The sequence below is a fragment of the Sycon ciliatum genome, chromosome 8, assembly GCF_964019385.1.
Source record: "Sycon ciliatum chromosome 8, ocSycCili1.1, whole genome shotgun sequence".
NCBI classification, from domain to species: Eukaryota; Metazoa; Porifera; class Calcarea; order Leucosolenida; family Sycettidae; genus Sycon; species Sycon ciliatum.
In genome coordinates, this window is record NC_088650.1 from 23,585,884 (window position 1) to 23,600,705 (window position 14,822).

The following is a 14,822-nucleotide window of genomic DNA, read 5'->3' on the forward strand; positions in this document are numbered from 1 at the left end:
AGTCTCAGTACTGTCACTACTGAGTCTGTAGGTGTAGCGCTAGCGCGCGGAGTATGGTGGGGCGAAATGCATTTTCAAAAAACAAGCATGATTGACGTGCTGTTACACTGTGCCAGCCTGCCACAACTGCCAGGCCAGGCCCACACCAGGACGCTTGATCGGTACAATGACGACTACAAGTACAATGAAGTATATGGTGCACAGTGCACTACAATTATGTAGTGGGTGCCGAAGGGCACTGTCACTGGAAAGCAGTTATCGCTGTGTTGCCACCCAGAGAGAAAAATGCTGTTGTATGGCCATTATCGTTCTTTTTAGATTACATTCTTTGCATTTCAACACATGTAATGGGGCCAGAGCCAGCAGAGGCAGTACGGAGTGGACTTGTGTAACATCGAGTTGAGATCCCAATGATTTCCGTACCGAGTGTTCCACTTCTTCTGTGTAGCGCAACCGTTTTTTTCTTTTAGAGCCACAGTTCCTAGTTTGATACATGTAAAGTTGGAGCTGGCGTCGGCCGAAGGGTTCACGTATTTCGTTGGTGACGTTTGTTGGAACACGATGGACACCTGAAATCGGTAAGAAGGCACTGAGAACGAGCCGTTTCGCGCCCTTGAAAGAAGTTTACCTTGCAACACATGCACAGAGACCGGAAGGCGTACTATTTTCATCTCGCAAACTTGGTGCCCTCGACACGATTCTTTGTGCTTTAGTGAATCTTTCCTGGCGGTATGTCCGGCTGCCGTTCTTTGTTTGCGCTGCAATTACTGAGAGCGCACCGCGATCAACGCCAGAGAGTACAGGCAGCGCTACGCGATTGCCATCAAGTCACTGATCTTCGGTGTGAGTGAGCGTGTCCCGGTGCAGTGTCTGTGCTTGATCGGGCATGCCTGTAGTTTTTCTAATCCTCTTCTGTAGAGGTTTTCCAACAATTCACCCAGAGCCATGGCCAGAGCATGGTGTCTGTGTGTGAGAGGCTTGTTCATGTATTTGCAGAAACCGGCGACCACTTTCGATGGCCGACGGTGCTCGTTCTGAGGTCTAGATGGCTAAGGACAGGGGAAGATCTAGAAAAACGACAGTTGGCAAATAACTTTGCTTACACCTGTATTGAAGCGAGATGTATGTGACAGTTTTCTTCGGCTGTCGCTGATGATATGAGAGGTTCTTGCAGGTGCATCGTAGACCTAGTAGTACCTACGTACTGGTGTGTTAGCAAGCGGTAAAGGATTTCCGTTTCTGTTACTGCTGCTATGTGTACCATGCTTCCTGAACAGCGTCCGCAAAGGTTTGTTGCCGGAGCTGTTGCAGTGCCAGTAATTGTGTCGGAGTCGTCGCTGCCAGCGTTCCATGCGCTGCGGAAAGGAGGCAAGGTTGATGCCGAAATGATGGCAACAGCACGGTAAGACTTCGTGCTGCAATGAAATCATTTCATACCATGGACATGTACATTTCGCAATAATGTGCCTTGCAAAGTAACTCCACTGTTTGTCAGCAGTGTACGTGTACTACTAGTAGTTCCAAATTTAGTGTCAGAAAAAAAAGAAGACCATGACATTGTACTGATCACTTGCATTCTCAATTATTTATTTTGTGATAGGAAGTATGGGCAATCATCTATTTCCTGTTTCCCCCTGCTGATCGCAAATGACCGAAATCTAGTCACTGTCCATTCCGTAGGGAGCACAGAAGAGGTGGACATCTTCATTCATATTGGTCAACAGTGGGGTGGCGGGTAGGATGGGTATTGCTGATTGCTAAGCACTGTTCAAGCCACTTACGATTTGTGTAGGCTGAAGGCTTGCTTGGTCGATGTGCTTTTATCAATAATAATTTGTCAATATCATCTTGGATTTGTTTTTTGTATTTATTCAATATTTCCTGGCTCGTCAAACGACTGCCAATGACAAGATGAATGTGAAATGAAGGGTAGATTGGTATGTACTTAAATGGTACCCCGAGATGGAAAACACTCTCAAAAACTGTACTCTTCACTAAAATGAGCAAAATGGGCAAGACGTTCTCTCCCAGGAAAGGGTTGGAATATTCCGGGAATCAATTCTAGCTAGGATAAAGCCTGGCCTGGAACGTGCAATGGAAATGAGATAGTGTAATTCCCTAATCCCTCGAATAATGTATTTGTACCAATGTTTATCAATGGCCATATTTTGGGACCCACACCTTTCCTTCAGCTACAATACGATCATCATTTTCGGTTGTGTATTCCTAGATACTATTCTATTACTACATCCAACCATGCAGCCTGATCAAGTTTCATGGATGGGGATGGGTTTGTGACAGTAATATTCTCAGTCACAGTTTGTAAAGTAGATGGCGCACTTCCTGGGGAAGTTGCTGAACCATCCTGGAATACACATGTTTTTGGTGCCATCAGCTGACTCTCTTCGACATGAAGTCATTGTCACTAAGCAAGACTAAGTGTGCATGCTGCATGCATGAGATACTAGTAGCGCATGCAAACCAGTCAAGTGCATCATGCCATACTGTTACGGTACACACTGTACATACTCAGTACTCGTACTGCTGCTGCTGCTCTGGCAGGGAAGCTACTGCTGCTAGTACTACTGCTATGACTCGACTAGGACTAGAATGCATCAGAACGTGGATAAACCCTTGGGCCAATGACTGACTGTGGTGTACTGCGTGTACTGCTGTACACAAGGCAGACTCTGTATGCAAAGCTGATATGAACATATGTCTAGTGAATAGAGTGTACACTGGGATAACAATAACATGTTTGTGTGTGACATGGGCATCTAAGATTCTAATGAGTCTTATAACTATGGTAAAAAAGGAGAAGGACACAATGTTATGAGTTATGACTAACTGTCCACCAACGCAACGCCTTCTCCTTTTTTCTCATTATCAAATTGGCTCACGATCCGAAGTCTTATATCTAACAATGTTCGTAGGAAAACGAACCACCTGTACCTGTGCAAGTTTACGAAACACCACAGCCCCGGATATAACAAGGTGTGATGTGCTCATGACATCTTACCAGTTCAAGGTCTGCTGTTGTTGTTTGCTTTCCCTTTGCTGTTTCAGATACGATCCAGGCAGCAGCCATTGGGGCCGTCCGCCGGTCGACAGCATGATCATTGCTGGTGATGATGAGGATGATGACGAGGATGATGATGATAGCGACACTGGTGATTACAAGATGACTGGATCACATCTTGTTGATAGATACATGTACGTACATACTAGTAACATGTACCTTGATGTACTTTCTACAGTGATACCTCAGTATAAGATGCCTCCAAGGCCAGGGACTTTAATCATACTGAGAGAGAGCACAAACCTCAGGCTGTCCGCAAGCAACATTTTCGAAAATATTGCCTCAATTTTTTTCATGGTTTCTCATCAGGTGGAATACAGGAAAGAGAAAAATGATCAAGTAATGTGTATTTAGTACTGCCGAGAGGTGATAGAATAGCCCAAAGAAGAGTATAACACCAATGTGCGTGACCTCATACACATAGAAGGAATGACAAAAAGGTGCAAGGGTGATGAAACCTAACAAGCATCGAACGCATTGCGACAACATAAGGCGAATAGTGGACAAACACTTCACATAGCTGAATAGCTAAATAGCTGCTAGGTAGATTGTGAACAACTTGTTAGTTATGTCCATTGTCTGTCGTTTGTGGGCACACCATGTTACATGATTGTTAGGTTTATTCTCACTTTGTCATTCCTTCTGTATTGTACGGGATTACACCTTTTAGTGTTGTTTCTGGCCACTCCTCTTTGTGCTATTCCTCTCTGCTGTACTGAATTCATTGTTCTAGATTATTTTTCTCTTTCATGTATTCCACGTGCATTGGTGTTGTTAAGCAGCTCAGTTTTCCCCATACACATGAACATCAAGAGTTCAAGACTAAAACTATAAATTATTCCCGTAGCTATGCAGAAGACGTTACTTCAGTAACGTCTGGCGCTAGCCAGGGTCCACACAGCTTTAATTTGGTATTTGTTTGTTTGTGTGTTTGTTTGTTTGTTTGTGTCACGCCTGGCGCTATCCGTATCTGACGGCAAAAAAGCATAGGATGTTATAAATTTTTCAATTCTCCTATTTTTTCAGGCATATCCTGGTATTCGAACCCGCACTATCGCCCTACATGCATTCCCCCATACACTTCGCATTCATACCCATTCTTCCGAATTGCTTCACGTTATTATCTTGCGTTTGAAAGCCCTATTTGAATATTGCGGGCAGCTGTATGTGGCCAGCTGTGTTTGATGGTACGGTACGGTACGGGAGACGGTGTCGTATTACCCTCGATCGTACCTGTCCCGTACCTATCCCCTACCGTACCGTGCCATCAAAGACGGCTGGCCACAATGCATATTCAAATAGGGCTTTCAAATGCAAGATCACAATGTGAAACAACTTGGAAGAATTAGTATGTATGCGAAGTGTATCGGGGGATGCATGCAGGGCACGCGATAGTGCGGGTTCGAATCCCAGGTTATGTCTTAAAAAAAGTATTTTTTTAAAGAATTTATAACATCCCTATGCTTTTTTTTTGTCTAGGTCATCAAGGCAAAAAAGCATAGCGTAGGGCCCTGAGCTTCCAAGCTCTCTCGTTACTGTTACTCGGTGCTGCAAGGTGATCTTCCATTAGTACCAGGCAACTATTTGTATGTTTACTCCCAGCCCAATTGAGCTGCAGCTGCTGGGTAGGAAGCAGAACATTCTAGGTTGTGACGGAAGGTGTTGTGCTGTGCTTGTGTGCCTGCTCCGTGTACAGTAAGACGATGCAAGCTCGGCAAAGTGGAGATGGTGCTCCTGTCAGGTAGGATCCGAGTCCAAGTAGCATTGTGTTTACAACTACTGAGGGTAGAACCATGACTTTCTCGCAAGCAATCCTCAACTATGTGTGGAGCGCAGTGGTGTGTCCCGATATACCCATAGCAGTATGCTTGAATTAGAAACCAAGTACCCGGGCATTCCCAGCCAACCAATAGTGTGTTGTCTTGGGTCAGTTATAGACACATGTCAAGTGTCAACTTCTTTGTATATCTAGAGCTTCTCAGTACTGCTGTAATGGGATATTCGCTGTACTGCTGTGATGGGATATTCTCTGTACTGCTGTGATGGGATATTCTCTGTACTACTGTGATGGGATATTCTCTGTACTGCTGTGATGGGATATTCTCTGTACTGCTGTGATGGGATATTCTCTGTACTGCTGTGATGGGTTATTCTCTGTACTGCTGTGATGGGATATTCTCTGTACTACTGTGATGGGATATTCTCTGTACTGCTGTGATGGGTTATTCTCTGTACTGCTGTGATGGGATATTCTCTGTACTGCTGTGATGGGATATTCTCTGTACTGCTGTGATGGGTTATTCTCTGTACTGCTGTTATGGGATCTTCCTTTCTACACAGTGGATATCAGGCTCTTTGTGGGCTTCTTTGGCATTCTCTTCTAACACTAGCTAAGGTCTTGCTCTTGCTATATACTACGTATTCAGTGGGGAAGGTTTAATGACTTTCAAGTGAAAATCCTGCCAAGAAGACGAATGGCTAATGGCTGTAATTCGTTCTCAACTGTTCTCTTTGTGCTCCCTGAAGACATGAAACACCGGCGGATTTCGATGCTACTCTGCTCAGCGAAACGTTTGAAGATGCCACCTCCACTCTTGGCAGCCACTACTCAATGCGGCGTGAGAGTAGAGACATGGAGAGAGAATTCAGACTCTCTGGTGGTACTCCCAAAGGTATGCACATGCTATGGAACACTGGAACAAGACTGAACTCTGTTATGCAATATTCCCCGCGTTTATGTGTTTTATGGACTGGGGGCCGATAATGGGACATATACGTCATTTTTCCCGCCATCAGGTTTTGCGTTGCAGGTCCACTACAACTGTACCCATGCTGGTGCCCGCCCTGCAGGGAAGGCCATGTGTAACGTCATACTAACTAATGTACAAGAGCAGGTTGTACCTGCCGGGTATTGGACAACTTGCTCTGGAAAAAGGTGACGGCCATCTTGGGTGGACACTTGCAATTGTCCTCTCTACCTCTTGTCACTTCTCGTTACATTGTATTTGTATTAGCATGGTCCTGTCCCTAGTATTCAAAGTAAGATAATAGTGATAGAATGGCATTTGCACTTTCAAATGAATCAGGGAGTGAATAGATAATCCTTCTCCCAGGCCAGCAACTTAAGTATAGTGTCGTAATATCATGGTGCTAATCGGCAAGGCAAGGTGGAAGGTGTACTCAGTGCACATGCATTTGCTTCACAACAGCACAGGGTGATGGTTTCTGTTCTTTGCAATCGTATCTGAAGTATTTGTCTTGCTGTTCCTATGCGTGCATTCAGACCTGAGACTCAGTGTGTTGACTGGAGGAAGCCAAACCAGGGGTCGGTACGGCAGCAATGACAGCATGTGACGTGGCGGCGATGGGGAGAGCACACTGCCACGCCGTGCATCGTCCATTGACCCTATTCCCGAGTTGGAAGCCGACCCTCGCGGCTATGGTGCGGCTGCAGCAGCCAATCCCAGTGTGGGAAAGGACAGCACGATATCACCACTGAGGTCACCGCCGTCCTGGTACAGTGACGAAGCTGCGCTACCTGCCAGTCTCGCCAATCAACACCTCGGCCAGTACAATAGCCTGGCCCGGGGAAATCGGACAGACGATGGCAGCTATCAGAATATTTCAAGCATTCCGTCCCGGTACAATGAACAGCCAGATGGTGCATCAGCGCAACATCAATCGCGGGCCCGACACCCAGTTAAACGGCAGGAATCTCAGGAACAGGAGGTAGCACTGGCGATCAGGGGAATGAACAGCCACTCACGACAGGCCATTGCTGCCCAGGCCATGGACCATTCGGAAACCCCATCAGGTGAGCTGACATGTATATCCAACCCCCCCCCCCCCTCCCCACCATTCCTGTAGGGAATCAACACGTAAACTTGCATTGTAGCGTGTTTGAAATGTTAATCAGAAAGCTGGAGGTCCAACACAGGTAGCCTGAACACAGGGTGGACTAGTGAGGCAAGGAGGGGAAAACAATGTGGGAAGCTCTGCCTTTTACGGGCATTGTACGCCCTACTTGATTATGTTTTACTTTTGTGGGTAGTTTTCCATGCTGTAAAGCTTTCTGTTGCTTGAACAATGTGGGCCTAATCACCTCTTCATGCAAAGGTCTGTGCATTGCTTGTCAATGCAGAACTACTGATGTGGACATTAAAATCCGATGGGATGACTGCGGCCGGCGCCCTTTTCTGCATTTACCTCATACATGCACTGTAGTTCATGTGTACACTGTGAAAAAGGACCAGCAGTGCTCACCGTTGCAAGGCCAGTGTCCCTGGCCGCACCAGGACAATCATGAACATTCATATGCATGATTTTATTCATTCTTGCTTTGTAGAGGACGGACATGACTATCAGACGGCAAGAAACGAGTCAGCGCAGAGTTCTCGGGCAGGTGCGCACTCCCAGTAATCTCAGCAGTCGCAGTCGCACTCATCTAGGCAGCAGCAGCAGCAGCCAGGCCGGTCGCCAGCGTATCAGCTATCACTGCACGACGTGGTGGGGTTCCTCAACAGCCGCGGTACGATGGTGGTTGCCAACGCCGCTGGGTATCTTTAGCATGCATCGTGTACCAACGACCATGTCAAAACTCAACTGAGGTGAGGAGCAAAGCAGACAATCACAGCATAGAATGAAGGCTGACTCCCTCCCATTGGGAGAGCCTATATGGTAGCAATGCAAGTTTTTTTAATTTTGATGTTTACTTGAAACATCAGAGAAGTACCGTATCATTATCAATTAGAGACTGTAAATCTACAAGTAAGCTGGAGGTTTGTTCCAACTTTCAGTTGGCCAAGTAACTATCTAGTCTTCTACTGCTGCTGCTGCTGCTGCTGCTGCTGCTCCCCGTGCTGTTGTTGTTGTTGTTGTTGTTGTTGTTGTTGTTGTTGTTGTTGTTGTTGTTGTTGTTGTTGTTGTTGTTGTTCTTGCTGCTGCTGCTACAATTTCTGCTGCGGCTGCTGTTCCTGCTGCTGCTGCCGCTATTTCTGCTGCTTCCCCTGTTACTGCTTTCGCTAATGCTGATTTTACTGTTACTTCTGCTGTTGCTCCTGTTGTTGCTGCTGCCTCTCCTGTTGCTGTTGCTGCTGCTGCTTCAAATTGAGAATTATCCACCAACGACATGCCAGCAATTGACCATTTTGTGAATGTGTGTGTCTTCTTCCTTGCAGGGATCTTGGTGCCACACCAGCCTTGGTCGGTCTCATTTTGCAGAGAGATGAAATGGTGCAGCACGCTGCCGTGGGTGTGCTAAGAAACATGTCATACCGTCCTCACAGCGTCCCTAATAAGGTATGAGTCACCTAGCTGTGGGGCCGTTCTTTTATAATGTGGTCAATGCTTGTTGAGCAAGTGCAGCGGTAACATGGAATTTAGAACCTTACTGTGGCGGCTAAATTTTGACTGCCATCAGGATCGAATGTCTAGAATATAGTTGGAGTTGTTTACGATTTCCCACAATAGGAATGCGTGTGGATTTGTAAAAGGAGGGGAGGGCATTTTTTACTTCAGGAAAATGTTTAGAGTGTAAATCTGTCTTCTGTCTCCTCTTTGCCCACAGTATGCTGTTTGTGAAGCAGGAGGCGTAGAGGTCCTTGTGCGGCTGTTGCGCAATGCAAGGTCTGAAGATGTGAGTACACCGGTAATACCTGTCACTGTATGTTTAGCAGCACAAGAGCTCTTCGGAAAATGGACACTTGCTATGCTGGCCCCTTGGTGGGGTACGTAAAAATCCACTCACACGACAATCACATTGTACATGGCATATGCGTACGTGGTATACCATCACACTCCGCCCTAGTACACTGTATCCAACTTTCATGCTGAAAAAGAAGATAATGAGCTACTAGGGGACCAGGTGAGTTCTTGGCATTGTTGAATGTGTAGACATAATTTGATCATGTTTTATTTTTTGATCATGACCAAGGAAATCCGAATAACACATACGCTCAACTACAAGATCACCTGATCGCGTGTACACACCAGATCATGACAATACCAACACGTGCCTGTAGTATTCTTTATTTCTTCACCCCAAAACAACAAGAGTCCAGACTCAACTCAAGCACAACAACTAAAAGCCGCTACGTTCATTTCACACGCGCTCACTCGGGAAACGGCACATGCTGCATGCATAACATAACACGATGCACTACTATCATGAATGTCTGAGTGGCCAAGGAATACCACAATGTGTATGTAGACGTAAACACTACAGTGCCTGACATCTACAACATAGGAATGTATTAAATGGAATGCAAGTGTTCATGCTCATGTTATGTGGTAGTCTTCTTTGGTTGAAGTACGCTCGTGGCTGTTACACGTATTATTATGACCAGCTTGGCTCTCGCGCTACTTCACATGGTAAACATGTAGGTCAGAATAAACCAGGGCGTGTGGTCCGAGTCAGAGTAATGTTCAAAGCAGACGTCAGTATTCTAGGCTGACTTTTATGCAAGAAGAGACAGAATTATAAACTGGTTGTTTTCTAAACACAATTGTATAGCCCGTGGTAACGCGGACATGCGAACTTGACTTGTTTAAGGATCGAATTTCATTGGCGTGTTTATTTGCGTTTTGTGTTTGAACTGTGTATCTCCTTCAGCAATTGACATGTATGGTAAATGGCATGGGTATACAGGGCTCCTCTTCACGGAGCAACCACTTGTCTGTGTCATCTGCAAACGGTCCGATGGCCGGTAATACCCAGTCATTGCCGAACAGTCATACTAGTGATACACCTGGCCCGACTCCAACCATCCCAGTCCATCCGGTCGCTACAGATTTCCTGCCCGCATCCACGTCCACTCCGCACCCCAATGTCCGGCAAGAGAACGGCCCAATGCCAGGAGTTACGACGGGCCCACTGCCAGGAATTACGATAGGCTCACTGCCAGGAGTTACGATAGGCCTGCTGCGATATCCGCTGGGCTTGTCCGCGCCAATGTCGTGTCGCCCACTCATTTCGGCTTCAAAGGATCCACTACTCCGTCGCTTCAGGTAAACACCAGTGGATCAGTTTCATCTCTAGGTACGGATGTGTCGGCTAGTACGGCTTTGACTACAACCTCGGGTGCGAGGCAACCAGTGGCGGCTGCGGTGTCTTCTACAGCGCTATCTCAGCCACAGTCGCAGCAGGTTCTTGCTGATCTTTAGCGTGCTATGTGTTGTGCGTGTGTGCGAGCGCGGACACGCAAACACAATGCCATGTGATGTGCGGTGTGTGTTAGGCCTTGACAGATTATGCTAATATTTTCGTGAAATTATGCTTTTCGCATTGCTGAAAAAATTGCAGTATTATGCTATTTTTATGCTAAAAGTCTAATCATATTATGCCGCATTTTGCTCACATATGCTGCTAATGTATAATAGTTCCGTGCAAAATAACAGGGGAATTTTTTTGTAGAGGGCGTTGTACTGTAGTAGCAAAAGTTCAACGGGGTCAACGCACCGTCCGACCTAGCTACGACCGTCACTGATTGTAGTGGACTGGACATGTTCTCGAGGGAGTCGTAAACCTACGACTTCCTGGTGCATCTACTTGTACTTGTATTTGTAGAACATGTACAACTGTATGGAATTTGATGCGAACAGGCGGACTATTCCAATTTTATGCGATTCGTATGCAATTTGCCTCGAATTATGCCATTATTCGATTTTGGTAGGAATCATGCGAAAAATTATGCTAGCATAATCTGTCAAGGCCTAGTGTGTGTGTGCGTGCGTGTGGGGTTTGTGTGTGCGCGCGCACGCGCACAATGCCATGTGTTGTCCGGTGTGTGCGCGCGCATGCGCACAATGCCATGATGAGGGTGAGGGCAGTTTTGACAGTGGATTGAACTGTAAGTCCGATTGTGAATCGGACAGTGAGTCTGAAAGCTAAGGCTGGTGGACCGTACTATTGAAGTTTTTGAATTAATTTTGAATTGATTTGAATTTGAATTGTAATTTTAAACTCTGCAGCAAATGACAAAATAATCTACTTCGCTATTATTTACAACATCTTCCATATCGCTCGTTTGCCAAGATCGGCTTATGATCGCTATCACTCTGCCGTTTTTGGGTATCCTTTGCTTCGCTCGTGCTAGCTCTCTTCCGCTGGTGTTGTCGAGATAGTGTCCCAATAAATGAAATCCTCTCATACGAAAGATCCGTGTTTGGGGTAATGTTCATCAAATTTTACAACAAATCAATCTGTGACATCTCTAATCACCATCAATAGGAAATGAACACTCGGCAAAGGGCAACCATGATCTGCAAATCATCCAAACACAAGAACAAAATCACATCGACGGCACCAATTTTCAATAAAATAATCGTATCACATGCTGACAATTTCAATCAATGAGTCGTAAAATAACGACTTACCTAACGAAATCTAAAATATTGGTTCTCCCCAACCAGGGAGTCGTAAAAGCCCGGGAGAGGACACGGGATGCGCGCACGCGGACGATGTTTGCCTCGGCCAGAAAGTGAAGCACGCTAGGCCGGCGCGGCCGGATCTGCTCGATCCACGGCGCTGTGCTTGTCTTCAGGGCAGGGAGTCCTAAAATACCAATATTTTACAACTCGTTGTTGACACCATTATCCGAAACTGGTGGCGAAGGAAGGATAAACATGATTGTATGTCTGTCAGACTCAGTACAGGGGTGGGGAGTTGAGTGTGTGTGTGTGTGGGGGGGGGGGGGGGGGGAGGCGTGTGTATGTGCACATGTGCTTGTACTTTTGTGTGTGTTTGTACAGTGTTTGTGTGTGTGCTTGTGTGTGTGCGCGCGAACGTGTGTGTGCATTTTTGTGCACAATTCCGTTATGAAGTACAAATGATAGGTTTACCTTTTGAACACTCGCCAAGACTTCCGTTTCCTAAACGGCTCAAGTCACCGCGTACTCAGTATACGAGTAGAAAAGTGTTGAAATTATCAAGATTTATAAATAACGACCTGCAACCATGTACAATGTAGATAGATAGGGAACACACATTGATTGTTTTTAAAAGAATCCAGGCATTATCATGAATCATGGAACGAGTGCGTAATAATGCTCTATGTTGCGTTTTGACGATGCTGAAGGAAGGGAGCCGTCGCGATTTACTCACAACACACGCACAGAAGTCCACTCGACTGCAATTTCTGACACAAATTCATAAATCCACGAGTACGCCGAGGAAGCTCAGCGGATCTCCACAAGAACTTTCGCCCATCACCTGCAATGGAATATGGGCTGTATGATACGACCAGTGGTTAACACGGGAAGTGGCGTCATTTTCCACAAATCTCGTTTCATTCACAACCATTTGACTGCAATTCAGTGCAATTTCTGCCGCAAATTCAACTCCACGAGTACGAGGAAGCTCAGCGGATCTCAACACGAACGTTCGCCCATCACCTGCAATGGAATATGGGCTGTATGCTACGACCAGCGGCTAACACGGGAAGTGGCGTCATTTTCCACAAATCTCGTTTCATTCACAACCATTTGACTGCAATTCAGTGCAATTTCTGCCACAAATTCAACTCCACGAGTACGAGGAAACTCAGCGGATCTCAACACGAACGTTGGCCCATCACCTGCAATGGAATATGGGCTGTATGCTACGACCAGCGGCTAACACGGGAAGTGGCGTCATTTTCCACAAATCTCGTTTCATTCACAACCATTTGACTGCAATTCAGTGCAATTTCTGCCACAAATTCAACTCCACGAGTACGAGGAAACTCAGCGGATCTCAACACGAACGTTGGCCCATCACCTGCAATGGAATATGGGCTGTATGCTACGACCAGCGGCTAACACGGGAAGTGGCGTCATTTTCCACAAATCTCGTTTCATTCACAACCATTTGACTGCAATTCAGTGCAATTTCTGCCACAAATTCAACTCCACGAGTACGAGGAAACTCAGCGGATCTCAACACGAACGTTGGCCCATCACCTGCAATGGAATATGGGCTGTATGCTACGACCAGCGGCTAACACGGGAAGTGGCGTCATTTTCCACAAATCTCGTTTCATTCACAACCATTTGACTGCAATTCAGTGCAATTTCTGCCACAAATTCAACTCCACGAGTACGAGGAAACTCAGCGGATCTCAACACGAACGTTGGCCCATCACCTGCAATGGAATATGGGCTGTATGCTACGACCAGCGGCTAACAAGGGAAGTGGCGTCATTTTCCACAAATCTCGTTTCATTCACAACCATTTGACTGCAATTCAGTGCAATTTCTGCCACAAATTCAACTCCACGAGTACGAGGAAACTCAGCGGATCTCAACACGAACGTTGGCCCATCACCTGCAATGGAATATGGGCTGTATGCTACGACCAGCGGCTAACACGGGAAGTGGCGTCATTTTCCACAAATCTCGTTTCATTCACAACCATTTGACTGCAATTCAGTGCAATTTCTGCCACAAATTCAACTCCACGAGTACGAGGAAACTCAGCGGATCTCAACACGAACGTTGGCCCATCACCTGCAATGGAATATGGGCTGTATGATACGACCAGCGGCTAACACGGGAAGTGGCGTCATTTTCCACAAATCTCATTTCGTTCACCCCAACTCAAATAAAAGTGAAGTACAATTAGGGATTTGTCTTGCATTGACATCGCCTCAGAATAAATTAACTTCGATAAACTGAGAGAGAATGAGTGAGGCAGCTGGAAGATGAGGATGAAAATAGAGATCAGAAGACTCGACGGAGCAATCGTCTCCGTGCTCTAAGAGAAATCGGAGAATGTCCCAATTAGTATTTCAAGAAGACATCACAATTTTCGAAAAATAATTTCCTTGCCTCGCAACACCGTTCCCTGGCAGCGTTCCCCGGCAGCGCGAGGCAAAGATGTTTTCTGGGAATGTGTGCCGTGTCCTCTCCCGGGCTTTTACGACTCCCTGTCCCCAACTAATGCCCTAGTTCTGGACATGCGCGACAAGCCGTTTCGACATCCCTAGGATCTAGGACATGGTCTTTCCACCCATGCAAAGCTCAGGTTGTCTGCTTGAGATTGAAACGGGACTTGCAAAACAGCGTCTTTTACTAGTTTTAGATTTGGGCCGCAGGACTATAGCATTGCTCATGACAAGCAAGGTCCCGGGTTAGAGTCCTGGTGGTTCCGTTGTTTTTTTTCTCTTTTCAGGCAGGTCACTTCCCCGACTGATCCTTTGAATAAAGCATAATAATAATAACTAACTTAGAAGTTGCGACTTCGGCGGTAATGTCATGAAGTTGGTTGCTCCAACGAGGAGCACACGCTTCTTGCCGAACTTGACACTTGACTGACTCACGACTGCCATCCGGAGCACACCAGGATCTAGGAGCACGTCGCACCTTCTGCTCCAACTTCATAATAATAATAATAATAATGATTATGGCAGCACAAGACCAATCCCTCAAAACGAAAAATTACCAATACGCCATAATGAAGTCAATTGCTCGAACTGATGCCAATTGCAGGCTTTGCAAGGGCAGCTTAGAAACAATTGACCACATTGTCAGTGCCTGCCCAGTTCTTGCTCGGACCAGTTACATCGAACGTCATAACCGGATAGTAAAGTATGTGCACTTCGAAATGTGTAGAGCACGAGATCTACCTACTGGTGCTTCACGATTCGACCACCAGCTCAAGGCATTGGTCAAAAGTGATCGGTACCGGCTCTATTGGGAGTATTCGGTCCCAACTGACCTGAAACTATCAGCAAACAGGCCCGATCTGCTCCTTGTTGATGACAAGGAG

At 46.2% G+C, this 14,822-nt stretch overlaps 1 protein-coding gene across 3 annotated transcripts; it reads left to right on the forward strand.

Annotated features, from left to right (window-relative positions):
• The first annotated feature begins 233 nt into the window (after positions 1 to 233).
• LOC135822405 (uncharacterized) lies at positions 234 to 11,217 on the forward strand. Of its 3 annotated transcripts, none has more exons than XM_065335164.1 (10): positions 234 to 578; positions 1,278 to 1,402; positions 3,067 to 3,213; positions 4,776 to 4,820; positions 5,606 to 5,751; positions 6,363 to 6,893; positions 7,425 to 7,686; positions 8,257 to 8,377; positions 8,646 to 8,714; positions 9,690 to 11,217. In XM_065335164.1, exons 2-6 carry the CDS (start codon positions 1,386 to 1,388, stop codon positions 6,431 to 6,433), a joined length of 426 nt encoding a protein of 141 aa, XP_065191236.1. In that variant the 5' UTR covers positions 234 to 578; positions 1,278 to 1,385; the 3' UTR covers positions 6,434 to 6,893; positions 7,425 to 7,686; positions 8,257 to 8,377; positions 8,646 to 8,714; positions 9,690 to 11,217. The 3 variants fall into 3 exon arrangements, with proteins under 3 accessions (XP_065191236.1, XP_065191237.1, XP_065191235.1); XM_065335165.1 differs by lacking the exon at positions 234 to 578 and adding an exon at positions 591 to 843; XM_065335163.1 differs by lacking the exon at positions 234 to 578 and having other exon boundaries at positions 857 to 1,402.
• The last annotated feature ends 3,605 nt before the right edge of the window (positions 11,218 to 14,822 follow it).

Bases quoted from the DNA above. Each gene is read 5' to 3' on its own strand.
- LOC135822405 (XM_065335163.1), top strand. From the start codon at position 1,254: ATGTGTACCATGCTTCCTGAACAGCGTCCGCAAAGGTTTGTTGCCGGA. The intron at 1,403-3,066 runs GTAAGACTTCGT...TTGCTGTTTCAG, and splicing joins GAAATGATGGCAACAGCACG to ATACGATCCAGGCAGCAGCC. The intron at 3,214-4,775 runs GTACGTACATAC...CTCCGTGTACAG, and splicing joins CATCTTGTTGATAGATACAT to TAAGACGATGCAAGCTCGGC.